General features: G+C 43.9%; 1 protein-coding gene across 1 annotated transcript in view; it reads left to right on the forward strand.

Moving 5' to 3' along the window:
* The first annotated feature begins 18,400 nt into the window (after positions 1 to 18,400).
* LOC138594264 (protein sidekick-1-like) overlaps positions 18,401 to 23,318 on the forward strand; it is a 252,273-nt gene continuing 247,355 nt past the window's right edge. The window contains exon 1 of the mRNA XM_069665307.1: positions 18,401 to 18,578. Within this exon, the coding sequence (XP_069521408.1) occupies positions 18,401 to 18,578 (178 nt within the window). The remainder of the gene's footprint in view (positions 18,579 to 23,318) is intronic.

Genomic DNA, 23,318 nt, shown 5'->3' on the forward strand with positions numbered 1-23,318 from the left:
GAAAGATGCCACAGATACTTATTTTGTAATGCTGCAAATGCAACGGGGGGTGTGGCTAAACCATTATTGTGTTACTGTTGGTTAGGACTACACGATTATGGCCAAAATGATTATTTTTGATCAATATTGAGATCAAGATTATTAATTATTTAAATTTTAGGGACACATTTTTTTCACATTTTGGTACTAATGTAGCATCAAACTAAGATTTACCTGAATTTGATGGCTCTTCTAGAGGCTAATAATTGGTCATTTCGGTCTGTCTTTGGGAGTTGGGTGGATAGGGTGTCATGCTGTTGCGGGTGTCTGACATGATGCTGGACAAGGACGGGGTGTAGGAATGTTACTCCTCCTGGCCTTCAAACTCTCATCATACCGCACTTTGTTGTGTTTTTTCAGCTGGTTGAACAACTTAGTTGTTTTGCTTTGCAGTGCAGACACAGGTTTCATGCACTCTTTGCATATTTTTTCTTGCTTAACATCACTCGCCCTGAACACGAAACACCTCCAAACAACCGACAACAAGCCGTCCAGCTCTTCATCTTCTGTTCCAGATATTTGACTTTTGCTTCTCCCGACCGTCTCTGTTGTTTACTCTTCCACTCTAAACTGCCCCTGCGAGCTAGGCGCTCATGACCTTACATTCCAGCTCCCCCAAAAGTGAAGCCAAAACCGATTGCCCCCCCGGGGGAACCAAAACAGTTTGTGTTACAAATGAATAATTTCCAGCCTCAAATTAATCATTCTTCTACATGATTTGTGAACTTTTTTTCTTTGCTATTTGTTGATGGCATCGCTTCCCGACCTGGAGCTCCAAAAACCCCAATGGGTGACAAGATAAACCTGATGTGTTCACAAGATGAAATACGTTTCTGCTGCTCAAATCCTTTTTGATTAACTTCTCTCAAACCTTTGCTTTTCTTTTGTTGCATTCTGAAGACATTTGTACAACATGTATTTATGTAACAAACAAACAGAAAAGGAACATGATTATGTGCTTAAAGGTGTCACATCCAGAACATATCAGTCTGAACCTGTGAAGAGGAGTTGTGAGCACTTCCTATGACAAACAAGGTTGGGAAACTGATGTTTAGAGTAGGTCTGCACAATACATCGCATTTATGGGCATTCGCAATAAACACAAAGCAAAAGTCTTAATTTATCGCGGTGAAAAATTATTTTACATAAACAAGCCACAAATGTTTCCTATTAGATGGAGCCGTGGGTATAATGGCCGTGCTTTCACACCATTTTGATGCGGGCAGATAAAGCCCAAGCGAATCAGCAGCCCTTAGATTAATTGGTGTTATTTTAGTGATGAAATAAAAGCTGTTATTTGACACAGAGAGCTGGGTGAGTTTGTGGTGGAGGATTCCAGGGATGATGGTGTTGAACGCCGAGCTGAAGTCCACAAACGGGATCGTCGCGTAGTCAAGGCGATGCAGGATGTAGTGCATGTTGACCGCAGCATCCACTGACCTGTTTGCCCGGTCCAGCAGGGGGCCTGTGATGTCCTTCAAGTGACTCAACACCAGTCTTTCAAAGCGTTTGAAGCAGGAGAGGACTTCACACATCCGGGTGAAGATGGGGGGGCCAGCTGGTCAGCACAGACTCTCAGGCAGGAGGGAGACACACCGTCAGGTCCTGGAGCCTTCCTGATCTTCTGCCTCTGAAAGAGCTGACACACATCCTCTTCACAGATCCTTAATGCAGGTGAGGATACATCCAAAACTCTACTAGAGATCACATCACCCCAGTCCTTCAAAACCTCCACTGACTCCTCATCCAGCATCAGAATCCCTCTCCTCACCTACAAGGCCCTCCACGACCTAGCCCCCTTTTACATCACTGACCTCCATCACCAATACACTCCCACCCACGACCTCAGATCCTACGACGCCAACCTCCTCACCCCTCTCACGTGATCCAAGCACCGGACTTGTGGGGGCCAGAGCCTTCTCTATGCTTGAGCCCTCTCCCCAACACCTCAGAAACTCTTCCTCACTCCCCTCTTTTAAAGCTGCACTCAAAACTGACCTGAACTGAAATCTGCTTTAATCTGTGATCCCTCATTATGTTCTCAATCACTCATTATGTTATTGTTGTAATGGATGCTTTTATATACACCTATATTTAACTGTAATTCCTGTACTCTGATTGTTAGGTCTAGGCTTAGTTTTCTAATAGTGTGCAGGCCTAGTTTAGAGCAGTTGTTTTTATTTAAATTTAGTCTACTTATAAAAACCTGGTCCTCTATCTGCACTTCTGCAGCGTTACAGGAGCTACAGAGCAGCGGATCGGGTGATGAATCGGAGATCAATGGCTCCTGACAGCTCCTCCACTAAACAAAGGGGAACTCTTGTGCTCCGTCTGTTTTTGTTTTTGCAGAACTTGTAAATGTTTCAGCAGTAATCTATATGCCATGTACGACACGGTGCCTCGAGCAAAGGTGGAAAAGCTACAACATGCACTCGGACTGTGAGGTGAAGTCATTATGTCGTGATCTGTCCTGCCCACAAAGACATTACACCAGACTTCTGCAGGATTTCTCTTTGCAGTCTATCCGTCTCCCTAACATACTCTCTTTCCCCCTCTTTTCCGTCTCCCACCCATCTATCTCTCACTCTGTCCTCCTTCCTCTTGTGATTTTCTCCTCAGAGGCCCAATAATCCTGAACTGGAGGATTTCATCTTTTTTACGCTCTAACAACAGCATGAGATGACACCAAAAATATGAATGGGAAGATATCTACTAAATCCGACTCTATCTGTCTCGCCCTCTATCATCCAACTGTGCGTGTGTGTGTGTGTGTGTGCGCATTTTACAGCAGTGAGTACAATGCTACGGAAACAGAGAGAAGATTGAAAAGGGGATGATGTAAACTAATCTCTGTTAGCGGGCTACCTCTCCCTGGAGGCAAGAAGTTCATTTCACACATACTCAAACTGAACTCTCTCACACACACACACGAACGCACACCACATAAACACAGTATGAAAGCTTTTTATTACTTCTAACAGAAGATACATTTAATAACTTACTAACCAACCCATGTGTTGTGCGTGTACAACAAACATTACAGACCCTACATTCAATAGAGGAACAGATGAAGATATTAACATTGCAGTCCTGAGTTTGGTTTGAATGTTTCCTGTTTTATTTTGTAAGTTCTTGCCCCGTGTGTCTTGTTTTACTTCCTGCCCTTGCATGTTTCCCTCCGGTTTGATTGCCCTCATTAGCTCCACCTGTTCAGCCCGGGCTCTCCTACTCACACACCTGTTGTTCATTTCCTTCTCCAGCTCCCCAGCATGAAGCCAGATGCTGTGTCCGAAACTAACGTACTGCCTACTACATACTCAAACAGTATGTACTGCATACTGCCTACTAACCTGACTATTATGATGCCGTTGGCATCATACTCAGAGCCGTCTTCTCCGTATCACGTGACTTAATCGTTTACGTATGTCCGGTCTGATCTCCGGTCCATCTCTGCCATAGTAGAAGCTGAATAGCCGCAATGCTTTTTGGGGCGGTTGAGTACAACCAGTGAGCTCCCGTCTCATACTCAAACATCCGGGCCGATCTAGTATACATCCAGGCATTTCTCGCATACACAAAATTGCATACTATGAGATGGGAACGCATGACAATTTTACGTCACGGTTAGTATGATTAGTATGATAGTATGCGGTTTCGGACACTCTGAGACTCTTTTCATAGTTTCTTGGCCGGTTCATTGGATGTGTTTTCCATGGTGTTAAACTCTAGCTTGTTCTCTTTCTGTCCCAGGATCTTTTTCATTCTCCCGCCTGCCTATCATACCCGGACTCTGTAAGCCTCTTTGTGTTGTCATTTAAAATCTCTTATTTTTGCATCAGCCTGCCTGCTGGCCTGCCTGGTCACTGTATGAAATTTGGTCCGGTTTCTCTGCTCTCGTGCATTTCGTGACAATAAAATGCCGTTGATAATGGGCTTTAAAAATGTCGGGATGTTTATTATGAAGAACAGTGATACACATTGTTTTGCATTCCCAACACGATCGATGATTTTCAAATTGTTACATTAAACAAATGTAAGAGACCCAAGGGTGTAAAATAATCTACTTTTTGTCAATGAAAAAGAAAAGAGACAAAAATATGAATCTGTTTTTCCCATTTAAATATCATGTTTAACATCCCCTCCTTAAGTTTTGTTTTTATGCTACAAATTTGTAACATAAAAAAAGCTTTATTAAGATGTTAATAAATCAAACATAATGCCACAGCATTCTTGCTAGCAGCCAATTTTTTTAAAGAGGTATTCATGCTGAGCCTTGAGTCTCAACCTCATATCAGGACCAGAGGGCTTAAACGCTGCATTGTGTGCTTCGCATTTCAGTATTATTGCATGCTCCTTGTGAAAAGTGAAACGCTGTGCAGGTCTTGCAAAATGTTCTTTCATGTTCTGTATTATTTGTTTCCCCTGTAATATCTGCTCCTGTAATACAGGATTCATTGGAAGCAACCACAGAAAACTTTTAGTTACAGATATTTTTAGGTGCTTAAAACACAAAAACAACAGTTGCATTTAGCTTTAATTTCCAGAACAAATAAAGTTAGTAAATTGTGATATGTGGACAAATTAAGGGAAAAGACTGAAAAAAATGGTTGGGGCGCATTGTACTGGCTAAGGTTGGGTCCACATGTGTTTTAGGAGTAAGGGTGACTGCAAGTTAAAACAAGGCTATGTTGAGTTATAGTTTCATCCTCCAGGATGGCAAATCCCACTACAGGACAATAACCATCTTACTTCTCCTGCCTGATGGATGAGAGCCCGGCCAGGTCTGGCTCCATCAGGTAGCCCCTTGAGTCTTTGCCTCAAGTGAAGGAGTTCACGTATCTCGGGCTCTTGTTTACGAGGGTAAAATGGATCGTGGTTGGTGCAGCTTCAGCAGTAATGCGGGTGCGTTGCATCAGACCGTCGTAGTGAAGAGGGAGCTGAGCTTGAAGGCAAAGCTTTCAATTTACCAGTCGATCTACGTTCCTCACCTTCACCTGTGGTCATGAGCTTTGGGTAGTGACCGTAAGAATGAGGTCGCGGATACAAGCGGCTGAAATTAGTTTTTTTCCTAAGGGTGTCTGGGCTCAGCTCAGAGATAGGTTGAGGAGCTCAGACATCCGGAGGGGGCTCAGAGTAGAGCCGGTACTCCTTCGCATCGAAAGGAGCCAGTTGAGGTGGTTCGGGCATCTGATTGGAGGATTTCTGGGCAAGTCCAATTGGGAGGAGTCTCCGGGGCAGACCCAGAGCTCGCTGGAGGGATCTGGCCTGGGAACGCCTTGGAATCCCCCAGGAGGAGCTGGAAAACGTTGCTGGGGAGAGGGATGACTGGGTCACGTTGCCACCACGATCGAACAAACTTTCTCCATCCACAATATTGACTTCTGTCTGTTGAGTACCAATCTAAAACTCTCTCTTTCCCTGGTTCAAAATCTGTTAACCTTGCTGCGCACAAGTCATTGGAAAAGTTTTCATTTAAAGTAACAGGAGCCTTTGTACAAATGTGGCATTTAAATCTTTCGTTTCCCCCTCGAGACTGAATGAAGTCCACCAGCTCCACATCCGTCTTATGGTATTTGAGAAACTGTCTAACGTTACCTCTCGAATCGCAAATCAATACTTTTGGCCTTGTTAAGAAAGTTATGTGTTGTTCTGAAGTGAAGCAGTTTTCTCTTGGAGGTAGGCCCGAGGGGATTTCGGCATTGTTTTTAATCTGGTAAAAACAGAGCTGAAGTCAAGTCAGCATGTTTTCTAGTTTGGCAGTTTTTTAGATGTTTATCTTCTGCTTTCAAGTCTACTTCTGTTTTGGTGTGTGCCTCTGGTTATACAGCACATCACAGAGGACAATACACCAAAATACATGCTGGGAAAGCACAATAGGCTTTCATAGTATTATAGTCCCTGAAACTGAAGCAGCGAATTAAAATTCAGCCGTCCTTTATTTTCTTACTCACACCTACTCTTACATGTCAGAGTGTCTTCTGTGAGAAGGCGCCGTTGTGTAATGAAACAGCATCTATGGTGGCCCGTGGTCCTCGAGTTCCACATCTCGCTTTGTTTCCTCTCCTGCGGACAATCTAACTCCATCGTAGGTGTAAATGAGGTCCTGATTGGACGGCTGGAATGGAAACCAGCTGGGCTTCTGTTCCTCCATGTTTAAAGATTGGCCTGTTACATGTTAGAGGGGAGCGACGGAGATTTTAACCGCTTAAGCAAGTAAGGGTGAAAGGGAGAGAATTATGTATAGTGAGATAAAGTGTTTTCAATTGAATTCTCAACCAGTGCAGCTGAGACCACTCGTGCACACACACGCGCGCACACACACACACAGGCTTACACACGTCATTCTCCAGCTGCATGTTAAACCTAAATGCTTGTTAAAACCAAAACCAATCAGATCTCCTCCTGGGTGAGAGGGCAGGTGTTCAGCTGTGGTTTGCAGCTAATTTGGATGCTTGTAGGTCTGCGCATGCGTGTGTGTGTGTGTAGTGGGAAGTCCACCTTCCCACGCATGATGATCTTCAGGGTCAGGTCGTCCACTGAAAAAAGGACTGATAGATTCCCGTAAGCTTGCGGTGCTTTGGTAACCCAACGCACACACAAACACTCTATTTACTGGAGGCCATCAGGTCCTACAATGTTACAGCATTAGTCCCAAAATTATGATTACTACAAGAACCCAGAACAAACACACACTTTCCCTCTTTGTGCTTCCAAAATTTAACACTCCACACTGTTTTTTTTAAAGGGACACATTTTTATAGAGACAGACCGTCTGGCCTGAGGGGGGCAGTGTGGCTCTGTGGTCCAGTGGGAGACGAGAGGAAGAGGAGATAACAGATCCTCACCTTGTATCTTTAACCCCTTTTTCTTCGAGTCTCAGAAAGCTTTGCCTCACACACACACACACACACATGCACAGCGTCAGAACGGGACCCATGTGTCTCCCTCGAGTCCTCGCTTTGTCGTTATTGTTGCTGCTGCCTTCAAGGTCTCCTAAGTTCTTTTCTCACACAGTGAAGTGAAGGGATTAACTTGTTGGGCTTTCAAGGACTTATGGTCGAGAACAAAAAATCCTAATGGTTGCGTTCAGATGCGTCATGGTTCAACAACAGGATGACTAACAGCATATGGGGAATCTAAATCAATACCACACAGTCATAGTAACAAAAATACAATGAATCATTGTGTGCTTTCATTCGTGTGCCATTAATCGGCAGGAGAAAACTGTCTTATCTCCCTTATCTTTACTGTTCACTTTGTCAGGCATTGACATGTGCTCGGCTCCCAGCAGATTGTTTCTGACAACTGCAAAGGCAGCCTGTGTGTGTGTGTGTGTGTGTGTGTGTGAGCGATGTGCGTGTATGTGTTTTTATGTTTCAGCAGAAGAGGAGCAGACATGTAGAGGGTAGAGGCAGGAGAAGAGGTGGGGGTGACATGGCGCTGTGATGTCAATATGTGACAGATGTGCATGTAGAAGCATGTCGGGGGGGTGTACACGCACCAGTGACCAGCTCGGCCAGGTGCATGCATGTGCACTGTTAATATGTGTGTCAGTTGGTGCGTGTGTGGTGTAACCCTCAAGTCATGCCTTCACGCATGACGGTAAAAAAAGCGTACATTTGTCTTCCTCTTACACACACACACACACACACACAGAAATGCTGTTAGACTAAAGGGAACAATGATTATTTGCTTTGATAAAAAAGTTGAGACTCTAGCATCAGTGTGTATGAAATGAACAGTAGTTTAGCTTAGCATAAACACTGCAAACAGGGAGAAACAGCTAACCTGGCTTTCTCTAATTGTAACAAAAAAGCAAACACTAGAGGACCGTGTATTAGCAATAGTCTGCCGATACCATTCGATCACGATACGATGGTTTTGATTAAATATATTGCGAAGAATTGTGATACTGTAAGCAAAGCAATTTGTATGTAATTTTAGTTAAACCGTCATAGATGTTGCTCTCTTTACCTGTCTCCATCCTGCAGCTCCCTCTATCCCATTTTTGGGCAGATGTCTGTTCAACATGAGCCTGGTTCTGCTCGAGGTTTCTACCTGCAACTCCATGAAGACCACTTCTGGCCGGACTTCTCCGGACAGTAGATGGGCGTACCTTGGTCCCACTGGTTTCTGCCTGTTCTGAGCAGACGGCACTGCTGGACATCTTCCGATTTCCAAATAAGCTTGATGTGTTTTTCATCTGCTGCACTAAGTTTCCTTGGCCGACCACTGCGTCTACGATCCTCAACGTTCTCTTTGTGCTTCTTCAAAAGAGCTTGAACATCACATTTTGAAACCTCAGTCTGCTTTGAAATCTTTGTCTGGGAGAGACCTTGCTGATGCAGTATAACTACCTTGTATCTTGTTGCTGTGCTCAGTCTTGCCATGGTGTATGACCTGTGACATGAAACTTCCACAGCCTCAACTTTTGCACAGTACTGTATATCTATATATATAGATTTTAAATTTTGCCAAACAGACAGGTTGCCAAGGGTGATATATTACAGTTCATGTGTTATCTGTAGTTAACTTTCTGTCACAAGCCACTGTCCCAATAGTCCCCATCAGCAGGAGGAGAGGCTGGGAACACACCCCCGGCATGATAATCGAGTAGGGATCACCTCAAGTCCATATCGGTCTCAGTCCATCTCATCCCCAGGGAGAATTTGATCGTCTTGTACATGACATTTACACAGCACATTTATGTCGATGAAGTTTTTACAGCTAAGCGAACTGCAATGCTTGTCTTGTGGCTTGTTGTGTAGTAAAGGTATCTCGTTTCACAACTTCAGTATGTGTTTGAATGAAACAATATCTTCAACCTTTTGTGTTCATCACTTTGTTTAAAGCAGTTCTCAGCAGTTTAGGGAGGTCGGTGTGATGGTGCTCACCTATCTTTATGTACAGCTACTTCCTGTTTGAAGCGCTCAGCTGCCTCACTGATTGGCTGCCAAATACAACGGGAGATTTGGAGTGGAAAAAAATATATTTATATGTATATGTTTTATGACCTTTGTTTCCATCTGTTGTCTGTGCAAACACAAAACAGTGTAATAAGAGCCTCCGCTTGGGGCAACCTAATTTTCGTGACCATGTTTTGTTATAATTGGTGCATTGTGTTTTTTTCCGGCTCTATAGTTCTTGCAAATAACCTCAATGATTGGACACCAACAGCTTTCTGTTAGCATTCATAAATACATATTGATAAGCTGTAAAACTATACTGAAAGGTTTTATAGCTCATGTTTGTGCTACAACGTATTGATCGGAGCCAAACAAAAAATAAAGCAAAATAAAGATCCACTCTAATGAGAGCTCAGTAATTAACACTGTGCAAATGAGCATCTGTGAAACTGATGGCTGGGGATCAGCGATTAAAGGTCAGGGCGCGGAAGGACTTCTAACTCATCCTGGTCGTCTCTGTTCTCAATTCAAGATCCTTCTTTTTGTGAAACCAAAATAACACAACTTTGCTTTCCTGACCTCAGAAATAGTTTACCTGATTTCTCCTCTTCCCGTGGCTCACTGTTGATGACACTGTACCTGACACAAGGAGACATTAAGTCTCACTTCGCTTATAATGTGCTGTATTTAGAAATGTGTCTTTGTGCTATTGAATTGTGTTTCTATTCCGAGGTGCGTTTGATGTGTATTCCTCTGCAGAACGAGCACCCTACAGAGAGGAGAAAGTCAATAACAGTATTTTTAAATCACAAATGGAACACTTAGTACAGTCCATGTGCTCGCTTATCAGTTTAAATGCACTTTATACTGTGTATCATGTGTCGTTAAACCTGTTTTGAGATAAAGAGGAGGTGCAGGAAATGGGGAAAAGGGGGGAAAATGAGGAGGAAGATTCTGTTTGTCATCCCCACAGGAAGGAGAATATATGTCTTATATGGCGGAAAGATGGAATTGGTTGAAAGTAAGAAAAGAAGCAAGCTTGCGGGAGGACAAGTAAAGGGCAGCAGGGTAGAGAGATAGAGGGAGAAATGGCTGGATGGGAAAAGAGGGAAATTAAAGCTCGTGGTGTGTTTCCCCTCAGGGCACGGCATCACTTTTCTGTGAGATCACTGCAACGCCATCCACACCCTGAAGACTGGAAGAGCCGGGAGTGAGCGCCTGTGGGTGTCCCCCTTTACGAGTGTGTGTACAAAGACATGCTCTAACAGGCCGGTGGGTGCAAGCACAGGCATGCACACAAACACTAATTAAGTGGTTGTTTATGTTTTTGCAGCCTCTTCTTTTACTTTTTCGAGCAGTTTGAGTTCTGTTTTTGTGTTCCTTTTGTGTTTGCTTTGCTTTCATGTGTGCTTTCTGAGTGCACAGTGTCAACTCCATCTCCTCCTCCCTCCCAGTGTGACGCCGGGTATCTGTGTGTGATTACAGGTGCAAAGAGCCTCCATAGCAGCCCGGCACTGCAACTCTCCGAGACCAGTCCCGATGCCCTGCAGTCAGGCCGGACCCATGAGGAGCCGGGCAGCGTGAGGCGAGGCGAAGCTCCAGATCCGACGTCTTCTTTGTTGCTGCAGGGATGACACGCGGCGGGAGCTAAGAGATCAAGCACATACACACACAGAAAGTAAAACAAACAAAAAAAATCATAGACCCTCAGACTCATCCACCAGCGCGCAGCATGAACATTTCATTTAGTATTTCTCTCGCTGCCCATTCCACACAGTGACCCTGAAATCATCAGCATTTTCCCTTTTCCCCAACTTCAATAGCCACACTCTCTCTGCTCCCTCACTTACTTTTCTTCCCTATCCCTCCATGAAAGAGCCCTGAAAGACCAGACTATGATTTTCACACCCCTTTCTATCCACTTGACTCACTAAAAAGGGATCCCTCTCCACGGCGATTCCTTCCTTTCTCCCAATGGTGTTACACCGATCTCCACAGCCCTCCCTGCCTTTTTGAGTCCGGTACAGGTGTGACCTAAGTCCTTACAATTCCCTTTTCATTTTATTTTCACTCCCTCCCTTTTTTCTCAACATGAAAGGCTTCCTGCTACCCTCAGATCACCCTCATCCCCGCTCTTTCTTCTCAGTGCACCCTCACCCGCTCTTTTAGCCCCAGGAGAAGCTTGGATAACAGGTGGAGACACTGGTTTTCCTGGATCAAGTTACCATCTGAAATGCAAGAATGCAGCATCACCCTGGGCTACTATGAAACCAAACAATAAACCGCACAGACGCACACAAAGGGAGACTTGGTGAAGCCATTGTAAGTGTTTCTCATGGAAAAGTTTAAATCTGTTGATTTGCTTTTTATTTTGCATCTTTCTCTGTAAATATTTTTCTCACCAACAAGAAAAGGAAGTAAAAGAAAACTGAGTAAGACACGGAATAATTCCTGTGTAGAAAAAGGCATTCAGGCGCACAAGCATGAATGGACAAACTGTAAACACACACGCTCACGCAGAGCTCATTTCACAATGAGTGAGCATCTTAAGGTTCCTCACAGCCTTGGCTTTACATTACAGCAACATGCAAAGCCTCCACACAAAGGCCTCCATATTGGCCCATTTATGTTTCTACGCACAACAGAGGATGTATGTGAAATTGATGGCCGCTATTCACTCAGCCTAGGTGTGGCACACATGCTGCGTCAAAGCTTGATTCATGTCCAGCAGCCTGCGGCAATTACATGCCAGTGAAAGAGCAAAAGAATAACAGCCATTGTGTTGATGGAAAACCGGAATTCAAAAAGCCACGAGAATAAGCAATTTATGTTGATAGTCAATGTCCCACTGCTCTGCTTTAAAATCTTCGTCTGCAACCACTCTCCCCTATTGTGCGTCTCTTCCCAGCACTTCACTGCTATGACAGGTCAGTTAATATTGACATTATCTCCCTCCACCACCATGACAGCTCAAGCTGCAGGAAGCAGCTCATTAGCTCTGCATGGGCTTGTACGTGCGTGCATGCGTCGGTGTGTGTGTGTGTGCACGTTAGCATGGTTGATTGCAGGACTGAAGGCATTAGCCTACTCAAACAGGTGTTAAAGAGACAGGGGACCGTCCCAGTGTTTGCCTCTGAGAGAATAACAGAGATTGGTGTCATCATTCAGACCGATCATAGAGCCCCCTGCGGAGGTCATCTCGTCGCTGCACTTTGAGTCTGTTGGAGAGAGAGTGGGAGTACTGTGTGTGTTTGCGTGTGTGGGGTTCAGAATGCAGAGTGAGAGGAGACAGATTTGCCAAGCAGATGACGTTCGATGCCGAGATACCGTTTTTGTCTATGCACGTATCAGAGGTAGATATCCATTTGAGGTGGACTAACATGATGACTATTGTGTGCACAAATGTGTGTGTTTGCAATTATATGTGCATCTCTCCCTCTCTCGGCGAGAAGCCGTAACAGGATGCTTTGTTGATAGAGTGCAATAGATGGACTGAGGGCAGAAAATGCAGTGGTAATTGTACTGGATACACAGGTAATTGGAAGCTAAATTGGCTTCAGAATATGAACCTGTGAGCGCTCAGTCAGTCTGTGTATTGGAACGAGATAACCAACTGTGTGTGTGTTTGGGCACACAGAAGGGGACACATACAGACTTGAATGATTAATCAGAACTGGACACGTTACAGAATGAACTCACTAATGTAAAGCAAAATGAATGCTTGGAGAAATGATTACACGCTGCTGTGAAAACATTCAGTTTTATTAAATCTGACATTTACTTTATTATTTATCATCTATATTTGTTTGCTCCCATGAGTCATTATTAAGGATGGTGGGTGCGGACAATATGCTGATGTCTTCTTCTATTAGTGTGGTATGTGGAGTTATGTGCTGCATGTTTTACATTCAGACAAATACTTAATATTTGCACTTATGTTGTTGGATAGTTGCAGAAATTCTTACTATACTGATATGAATTCCACCAGTCAAGCCGTGTGGTGGTAAAACAAAATTTTATGTTGAGAATTTTATGGAGTATGGAGGTTTTTCCACAGCTTTTGATAGTATCTAATGTCTTTATTCAGCATGGGGAACCTGTTCAGGCGTCATCATGTGACCTAAATAAGGAACTTTGGTCATGTCAAATTTATCCTCCTAGTTCCCTTTGCCGAAGAAAACTCTGAGGCTAATGCCCTGAAAAAGCCTAGTTTGGGAATCTTGACTTTATGATTTGAAATCATAGGTAAGTTCTTTATTATATTTTTTTTCTATGCAAACTTAATTAGTTTAGTTTATTGTTTAGTTTGTCAGGGACCATGTACAACATACATTAGTCTCACTTAATGTTAGGAGATGCATTGCACCAGATTTAGCTGATTAGCTCATTTCCATCTGCAGTCCCTGGGCAGGTAGACAGGTAGATAATTGGCTTATGATTTCTTTTATTGTAACACTGGTTTGTCATTTTTTGCATTGCTTCCCTTCCCGTCCCACCAGTGTTTCCCAGATGCACCATAAGAATCCCAATTTGAACTGGAAACCATAATATTACTGCTATGATAAAGGCAGAGTTGAACAACTGGTAACATTAATGAGGAGGTAGGTTTTGTTATTTAAAGGGAGGGTATCATGCTAATTACAAGCTTCATATTTCACTCTGTGATACCTGTGGAGTAGCTTAGCATTATTTACAGTTAAAAGACTCATCATGTGTATCACACTGGTGCGCCGTGCAGGCTCTCATACAGCCTCTGCCTCTGAAACCTGGTGTTCACAGCAGCCTGCAGACTGAGCTGAGAAGCCTGGGGGTTACTCCAACATACTTTTACCTACAGATCTGAAACTTCACCACGTTTAGTTTGGGCATCCAACATTGTAACATTATATATATGTCTTAAAATGTAAATCCCAAATTAATGTCAGTTTTAAAACCTCTTGTCCTACAGCTCTCATATTAATGCCAGTCCGAGGTTCACTCTTACTTGACCTTATTTTTATATCACACTTCTCTGGTTGTGCCATCGATGGCCATTTCCTCTGCAGAAATAAAGCCTTAATTTCCTGGGCCATTGTATCCAGTGGCAGACAGAATTGCAAAGTGAAAGCGAGGCTTATAGGAAACCAATCTAACGGAGATGGTGCCATTATTCTGTAGCCATTACATTCTCCAATCAGCATTTATTTTATAAGTTAAAGCAGAAAAATGTCTATAACCACTTTTATTTAAAGATTACAGTGAATAAATGATCCTTACACCAATCAAAGATTAGGCACATGTAACTGGATCACTTTAAATTGTCCTCATCCCATTTATAACACTAGATTTAGGATTTAGGTAGTATATCAGCACGTCTTGGTGTATCACTAAGCTTTGGATAAGTTGTTCCTTTTTATAAATAGTCATTGGGCAGTTAAATCTCGTATGAATAACTGAGCAGTAATTTCAGACTTTCCTTCAAATCACTACTTTTTACAAGGTTTTTTATCAAATAAAAATCTGGCCCGATTCACCAGAGGGTAAAATATGGACAACTTATTACGCTGAACATTTTCCTTTATGAATTTAAAGGCCTCTTTCAATTTACAATTCGGGTCAGTTCTGGAGAATATTTTCCCCCGCAGCTAAATGTGTTAAAATGCTGCTAACATTCAATCACATAACATTACTGCAATATCCATGACCTGCCTGGGCGGGAACGGGACAGAGAGCGGAGGAGAGGGGATGACACGGCTGAATTAGGAGAGTGGGCTCATGGAGGAACAGGGCAGGAAATCTGAAAAATAATCAGGAACAGTTTGAGGTAGATAAAAAATAACAGGGTCAGAAGTGAGCAGGAGCATCATTGTGTTTCGAGCATGGTAATTTATTCACTTTCATCAATACTTTGCACCACCTCAAGGGCACCGCAGGGAGTGGGAGAGGGCTGTTTAAAAAGCTTAGAAATAAAAGCAACTCTGTAAAGTGAGACAGAAAACATAGTTGTTTCCAAGTGAAGATGCTGAAAATTTGATGGTATCACAGCAACTGGCAGACATCCAAAGTTAGGACGGTCTGTCACTGTCTCCAAACACATTACTGCCTGTCTGGTGTGGACAGAGATGGAGATGGGTGACTGAGAGGGGGAGGCGGGAAGGGGGAGAGCCAAAGGTGCAAAGTGTACTGGCCAGGCAGGGAGGGTGGAAAAGGTCAGCAAGGTGTGCAGCTGCTGAAGTTTTATCACCTTGTCGGTGAGGAAAAAAATCTCAGAGGAAAAGACATGTAGGGCTTTGGCTTTTTGTGTTGTGCAGTCGAGCAGAGACATAGAGAGGACCCTATGGCTGACACATAGACAGCTATTAAGGATTTTCTGTTGTATTTGTGACAGAAATACTGTTGAGTGACAAAACCAACTTAAAATGAAGGTGGCATAGTTTCTACATGTTTCTGGGATTTTACTTTAGCTATTAACATCATTCTCACAAAAGTTATCCGCTTATTGACAGTATTGACGGTGGTAGAGAGGACTGTCACTCCAACTCTCGCATAGGTGGTAGATGGGGTAAAGATCAGGGTCCCCTATTGATGAAACTTAAAGTGGTTTAAAGATCCAACTTTTTCAAGAGTGCAGGTTCTTTACAGAGTGTAAAGAATAACATTGAGGTTGTCTTTAAGAGCAGCTTTCAAGTGATCTCATGATAAATCACATTTATCTTAAGAGCAGGAAAAGCCAATCAGAGACAAAGATTTACTCTGCCACATTTTTCATTCTTTAAAAAATCCTGGAAATAACAATCTAGTATAAACAGATTAAAAATTGTCTGAAATGTTCTAATCAATTGCAAAAAGTTGCAAAAACACATTATGTGTCATGGTCAGGGTATTTTGTACTCTCAGTGCAGAAGATGTTCAGGATCTAAAGGAGCTCCCTTACATTTTTTACTTTTATTATCTATTTGTGCGAAGGGCTAAAAGTGAAGGATTTTTATTTTACCTGTCAAAACTTTGAATGGAAGTGGTTGAATGAATGTTATGGTGACTGGCAAGGCCAAATCATATGATTAACATAAGAGGCATTTTCAGGTTGTCCAATATTCTATTGAAAATGTTCCCATTGTGAGCCCCCTGTATAATTATAGTCTAGTTCTGGTTGCAGTTTTGAACCAGTAGATGGGGATTTTGGTGTTTTAATGTGGAATCCAGAGCACCGTCTGAGGTTTGGCACGGCACACTGAGCAGCAGGACCTTTTCATGGAAACTCCAAGCAGCATCATCGCTGCTTCACTGGAAACAGAAAGTTGAAAGCCAATTGCCAAATGAGCCTTGATGGAAAGATAAATGGATGAGCTAAGGTGAAGGTGGTTAAGGAGAATGTGTTGGGGACAGCTCGAGGGTGGAGGGAGACTATTTGGCCACTCAGGGGATGAAAAGTCTGCCTCTGAGGATTTATTGAGGCAATAAAAGATAAGGTCACTGTGTTGTAGGCTTTAATATTAATGTGCCATTTAATGACCATCACCATGGAAGAAACTAGGTTATCGCCAGTGCTTTTGATAAAGCTCGGGGCAGTTATTTTGTTTGGAAGCAAGTGGTTGTGTGTGTAGCTGGACCACCAGTGGGACTTCAGAGAGTTCCTCTTCAGTAAAATAATATACACTCGAATCTCTTTGAAGTTTGCAAGCTGAAAAATCACCAGGCTATGTTTTTCTCATTGTAGTCCTGCCTTCAACTCCCCCTACTATTTTGTAACACAAATTCTCTTTTAAGTAAAATACAGTAACTAAGCTAATAACGTTAAGCCCCTTACATTATAAATGGTAAACTGGATAGCTATTTTTGTGGGGGGAAAAAAGTAATTTCGTTATTCAACTTTGTGGGGGGTTGGGGGGCGCCGTCCACCGCGCTCTTAGTGCTGGCATTACTCCCGCCCCCCTCGTTCGGACTGTCCAATACAAACAGTGAGAGCTCTCAGCTCGACCAATCAGCGACAACGGATGATAGTGAATGGAAGTTAAGTTTTTGAGTTTGGGATAGATAGGGAGGGAGATTAAACGGAGAATGTAAAACAGAAATGGGGATATAAGCGGATAAAGTCAGATTCGACTCATAAATATTACCTTCCTGCTTTCACACAAAACTGGAAACGCAGTAGCTATTTGAATACGGCTAAACAAGAGCCCCCTCTCTCCCTTAAGTCTGTGTCGAAGAGGGTGGCAGGTGTTCAGTTGAGGGAGACGCATCGCCTCGGACGGCTCCCTACAAGCCTCAACAGTGTGTTGAGACGGAGAAAAACGGCTAAAACGAAGGTAGTTTTGGACTTACACTCCCGTAAGTGTAAAGGAACAAGGAAACAAGTTGAAATAACCGTTTCTTTCCCCCTGTGGGCTTCTTTGTAAGGACCGTTGAAGACTGGATAAAAAAGCGAAAGGCTTCAGTGTCGCAGTTGCAGCGGTGAGTAACGGCTGGCTCGTGCTTACTTTTTGGCTCGTGCTATCTCCACTTAGCCGTTCTATGCACAACAAAGAAGGAAGCATAAACTGCCGGTTTTTGTTAAGAAACTTGTAATACGTTAATGTTTTTGCTAACCTGTTGTGTCATTTATCCCTGTAATTCGAGACGCGGAGCATTAAGGCAAGTTACCCTCTCTGGTATCCGATGTGAGAGTCCCCTTTCTGGGAGAGTTGTGGATCATTTGGCCCCGGGGGTTAACCGATAATGAGGATATCTTACTTTGTTTAACAGACTGCAAACCACGCTTCTCCATCCCCACTCCTGGAAGAGACTCCGAGCTGTCTGTCAAGTTTGTTTGCAGTCAAAAAAACAAGGATATTCATAGAATCAATTACCGGATTGATTTTTTTAAGAACATGGATGCATGGATGGATAATTTAAGTGTTCTTTTGCTTCCCTGTTAATGCGACCACTGTTTAAACAGCCGAATGATCCGCGGGACAAATCCCCGGTGAAGACATCAAAACAAGCGCGGATTTGATGTCGATAGCAGGAGAATAAGCCGATAAGTCTAAAACACACTCAAATGTATTAATTCCTTGCTCGGATCAATCCAAATGAAAATGAGGTACCGCAGGACGCAGAAACACGCGGACTTCGTCACAGCAGAGAGAGATTATCGTGTCGTTACACCGTGAAGCCTGACTAGAGAGGGTAAAGTCTTTCTTTTGGTGAGGCAACCCTCACCCCACCACCCCCTTACTCCTTCTCCAGCTGCCTACTGAGTTTTGGACACCGGAGTTGGAAAGTCATATCGGGGAGACTATAACGACCGGGGGCAGCGGTGGACTCCCGGAGCTCGGATCTTTGCTTCAGCGGGGACAGCGCGGAGGTGCACCGGCGCAGAAGCTCTTTCCTCTCCGCGTGCACTTCTTCCCATTCGTGCGCAGGGCAATACGAGAGGGAGAGTTGCAGCAAAGGAAAGCACAAGCGGACCTGGGGACAGCAGGTCAACGCCTTCCCGCATGATGAAACAGGGAATTTTGTACTCTGAGGAGCCCCCGGAGCCTACGACAGAGGGACCCTCAGAGGGGAGCCGGCAGAAGATGATGGGTACAGCTACGACCCGAAGTAGGAACCGGTGTCCGCCTCTTTTTCTCCTGCTTCTTCTCGGCAGCAGCTGCCACATGTTGCACGGCCAAGGTAAGAGATTTACTCCCAAGAGACCTGGGTTCAAATGTCAGATTATGGACAAAGGAATGTTTCAACATAGATATATCCATCCTGTGGATGTTTGAAGGGTAAACTGTGCATGGATAAGTACATAGTCTGAAAACACAAACTGGCAGACTCGTTTGTCACTGGCACCATGGTGAACGGGGAAAGTCAAATGACTCCTCAGCTGCAAACAAGGGGTGTGATTTATTAGAGCAAGTAGCAGTTTTCCCCAATTTTTTTTGGATGTCTGTGCAAGATGGGAATGAAGAAGTGTTTTTATTAGGCCAGCAACAATGTTTTTGGATAAATTATGTCAGATTGATTGCTTGTGTGAGTGACACAGATTAGGTGGGAGGTACCTACTACAGTGCATTTATAACATTATTGTTATGAATATGCATAGATTGTAGGATTAAGGTATTGAGGATGCGTATGGGGAGGGGTTGTTGCAGTTTCCAAGCATTGATAATCCTCCTCTTAGTCAATGACCTGCTTAACTACATCTCCTGATTGAGCACAAATGCACAAACACATAGACACATTGAGCTGTGCAAAGCGTATTAAGTGAAGTTGGCTCCTATTAGTCCAGTGTCATTGGCCCTTTAGTGCTTGCAGGTGCCCACATTAGAGTGTGACTTGTGGCTGCAGAGGGTTCAATGTGTGGAGTAATTGTTGAATACTGGGAAAAACTCCAGGCAAGTATGATGAGATATTGATTCTTGACCAGAGCTGTTTGTGGAAATTGTGCGTTGCCATGTTACATGTATTTAGGTGCCTTTTTTCTTTATTTGTAGCTATAGAAAGAGCGATGGAGAGAAACTGTGGATAATTGTCTGAATCTGTGTGTGCTTGTGTCTTTGTATGTGTGCTTGTGTCTTTGTATGTGTTCACGCACCTCATGGGATCATGTCAGAGAGGCAAAACAAAAGCTCAGAAAAGGTCAGGCTGGTGTCGGCTCACAGTTTTCTCTGGGTCACAGATGGCGTGGTGGGCAGAATGTGCGGCTGAGACTTGGGGTCATGTGGAGGAGGGGGTCTTAGGAATGTCTGTGCCTGTGTGTGTGTGGGAGTGTGTGTCAGAGGTTGGGGTGAGCTATTTGTGATCGCACGGAGAATTTCTGTGTGCCCTTTAAGTAAAGGGAAAGTGCGAAAGAGGGAGCACAGGTAGGTGTAGGAGGAATGACGAGGGAGGCAGCGTGGCGACGAGGAGAAGGAGGGGGTGTGAGAGGGGAGCGGCACGGAGGAAGGGGTGAGGATAAAAGATGGAGTGAGGGGGAGCAGAGGGGGGGAATGCGGCGCACCATGCTTGTCACTCAGAACGCCGTGCCTGCAGTTCAATCGATGATGACGGCATGACAACACCTCTGTGTGTGTGTCAAAAGTTGCTCTCCTCTCCATTCTTTCCCCACTCGTCACTCTCTCCCTCCCTTCTCCCTTCCTCCCTTTTAGGTGTTGAGGAGGAGGTGGGAGACGGAGGGATGGTGCGGCTGCAGAGTCAGCTCCTTCCGTCCTCCCTCTAATGTCAAGGTCTCAGCACCAAAGTTACCACACCACCCCTCATTCCCCACCCTCTCACGCACTAGTGTTCCAGCTGTCTTAACTCGAGGGGCGGGGGGTACCCGGCTGCAAATATACCACAGGATAACTGACAGGGGTTGTGTTTGTATGCGTGCAAGGGGGTGAATAGGAAATGAGTGAAAGAGATATGGGATGGGGCTGGTGGTGTAGGTGATGACGGGGTGGGGTGGGGTTATTGATTTGATAATCTGTGCCAGGCGGCCAATCAATGGCTGTAGATTCTCCAGGTTCCAACCCCACTATCCTGTGCATTTATTAGGATGTTTAATTTTAGTAGAAAAAGGATGAAATTCATGAGCCAGTGTTGATCCCTCTGATCTCCTCCTGACTCTCCCCCCCTCCTCCCCCTCTCACTCTTCTCCCTCCTTTCTCTCTGTCAATCGATGCCCTCACCCCTCCTCATAAATGCAAGGCTTTATATGAGCCAACTCTCGTCTCTGGGAGCACATTTAAATAAGCTCATCGATCTTTCATTTTAGAGTTTAAGTGACGGCAGCATTTTACTGTCTCTCTTTTTTCCTCCTCCCCTTCCTCTCCCCACTTTCTCCACCTCTCATCTGCTCACCTCTCCACCCTCCTTTCTGTATTCATAACTTATAACTCAGCCCAACCCCCCTCCCCCTCCCCTTTTTAGTGCCTCCCCGTCACTGAGTGGGTTCTGCTCCACAGCTGTTTGACTGATTCACATTTCCAGCATGGAAACACAGAGAGCCTCTTTCTACACTTCATATTCTGACTGAGGTCACCATGGGTCACATTCATAGACTGTATAAATAATGGACGTAGTCTCAGTGACGTCACCCATTGGTTTCTGAAGAAGTGTTTTGAAGCCCGAATTGCGCCGCCACTGGGGGTCGCCATATTGGAAATGCCAGAGCCGGCTAATCCAGAGGCAGGCAAAGAGGCGGAGCGCGACCGAGCTTAAGCCTATGGCTGAGCTATATGGGCGGGCCACATGAATCAGCCAGCTACGGCTATGAAGCTAGGCTACATGCTCCTCAGCGTAGCTAGCGGTTATTATCCATAGACTGTATAAATAATGAATGAGCTAGTTTGACTTTGCCAGCAGGAGATTCTGCCAATCAAGTGATCCGGCACCTATGATTTAAGGCTTAATATAATTAAAAGGAGTGTGTTATAAAAAAATTCACCCCCCATACAGTAATCTTGAACAATAAAATTAGCTATTTATAACAAAACCGTTTTTTGTACCAGGCTGTAAACATGTTTATTTCTGCTGTAAAAATTGGCATTTTCCCAGCTGCTGTAATGTTATTTCTTGCTTTCTGGAGCCAGCCTCAAGTGGCCACTCGAGGAACTGCAGTTTTTTGCACTTCCGCACTAGCTTCACTTTTCAACACCGAAGGTTGCCACTTGGTCACATTTGGTGTCCTTCAAAATGTAAATCGTATTCTATAACACTTACACGGAGTCCACAATGCCTTTCTATCCTTCATATAGTTGCCTTCAAATGAAAACCGTGCCAACTCCTCAGCGTTTTCAGTAAAAACCTTGAATTCAGCTGTGCATTTTGGAGATTTTTAACATGATTTTCAAGCTTTTTAGAAACAGTATTCATAGAGTAGTATTGAATAACCTTAAACGTATGAATGTCAAAACTCAAAAGACGCCAATGTAACAACAGAGATATGGACTGTTAAGTTTAAAATGCCTAGTTTATGATATTGCCCAAGTTGCTAATATGGATAATGATCATTGTAGTAGTACACAGAAGTACACAGAGTCTAATATAGAAAATACAGCTTGTTGCCACTAAACTTGCCCAAAGGTAATTGCAGTAAGATGGGGCTGGAGCATCCCAGTTATTAAACTGCACTTCTTTCTAGTATTAATAATTATTTGCTCATCACAGTTTTTAGCTCTTACTAAAATTTGTGTCATGCTTTTTTTTCTGATTCATCTTGGCCAAGCAAAGACTTCCGGTGTGGATCTAAGTGAATCTATCAGTGTAATTAGGTTCGGTATGACACGTTATTGGCTCAACTGAGCGGGAGCTCGATCCTGATTGGACGCATGCTTAAGCAAATTTAGGTCACTGATAGGACTTTTGTGTAGTGGGCTGTGTGTGTGTGCAGAGTTCTAAGCGTGGTGGTAAAACCTAAATCAAAAAAGACTGGCATGCAGTTTTACACATGTGCACACGGCCACACACACATCCACACACAGTCCTTCTCTCTCATCAGTGTCAAACAGTGAAAGCGGACTTGGAAATTAGCTTAACCACCTAATGAGGAGAGGATGAATTAGAAGCCTTGTCTAACTGATTATCCTTGTCTCTGCTGCAAAACCTCACCTTGACTCTTTCACTTCTCTGACACTCTAATGAATCTTATGTCTGTTAAGGATTTTTGTATTGCCTTCTAATGAGGGTGTCACTTTTTCTGCAGCAACCTTTGCTTGCAGATATAAAAACAATATATTTTAGACCAGTTACAGAACAATTTGTTAGAGGCTGTTAGCCACCGGATGTGTCATAGCAGGCACCATTTCTTAAGCATGCAATCTTGATGTTTTTTCTAACCAATTTGTAACAGTTGACACGTTCTTTCTGTGCTCACTAACACAAATGTATTCCCTCATTTAGAATTGCGGAGGCTTCAGGAGAGACTTTTCTGTTTGAATTGTGTGAGTGTGTGCATGTGCATATGTATCGGAAGAGTGAGCGGCAAAGGAGAGGACAGTTTTATGTGTGTGTGTGTGTGTGTGTGTGTGTGAGAGAGTCTGTGATAGACGTCAGGTTAGTCAGGTCTAAGAGGAAGTGAGGTCCCTGGTCGGCTTCCTTATTTCCTGTCTGTCAGGAGAATCAAATCACCACATTTCTCCAGCCACCTGACAGCTTGTTGCGTGAGTGTACGGGCCTGTGTGTGTGAGAGGGACAGCGCATGTGTGTGTGTGTGTTGGGGGGGTCTACCTGTCTCCGTGTGCAGACCTGGTGAGAGATTTGAGTCTGACAGGACTGCGGACTACATACAGAATGTGTTGCCAGCAGGTCTGTGTTTGCGTGTGTGTGCGTGTGTGTCACATTGATGCTAACCCTCTCTCAGCCCTAAGTGTTTTCTTCTCACAGCAGAAGAAGTGGCAGCCAGAGTCTTCTAATGGAAAATAATCACCTGTGTGTGTGTGTGTG

The sequence above is a fragment of the Semicossyphus pulcher genome, unplaced genomic scaffold (genome assembly GCF_022749685.1).
Source record: "Semicossyphus pulcher isolate SPU_LCO1_2020_fin unplaced genomic scaffold, fSemPul1.0.p SCAF_17, whole genome shotgun sequence".
Lineage (NCBI taxonomy): Eukaryota > Metazoa > Chordata > Actinopteri > Labriformes > Labridae > Semicossyphus > Semicossyphus pulcher.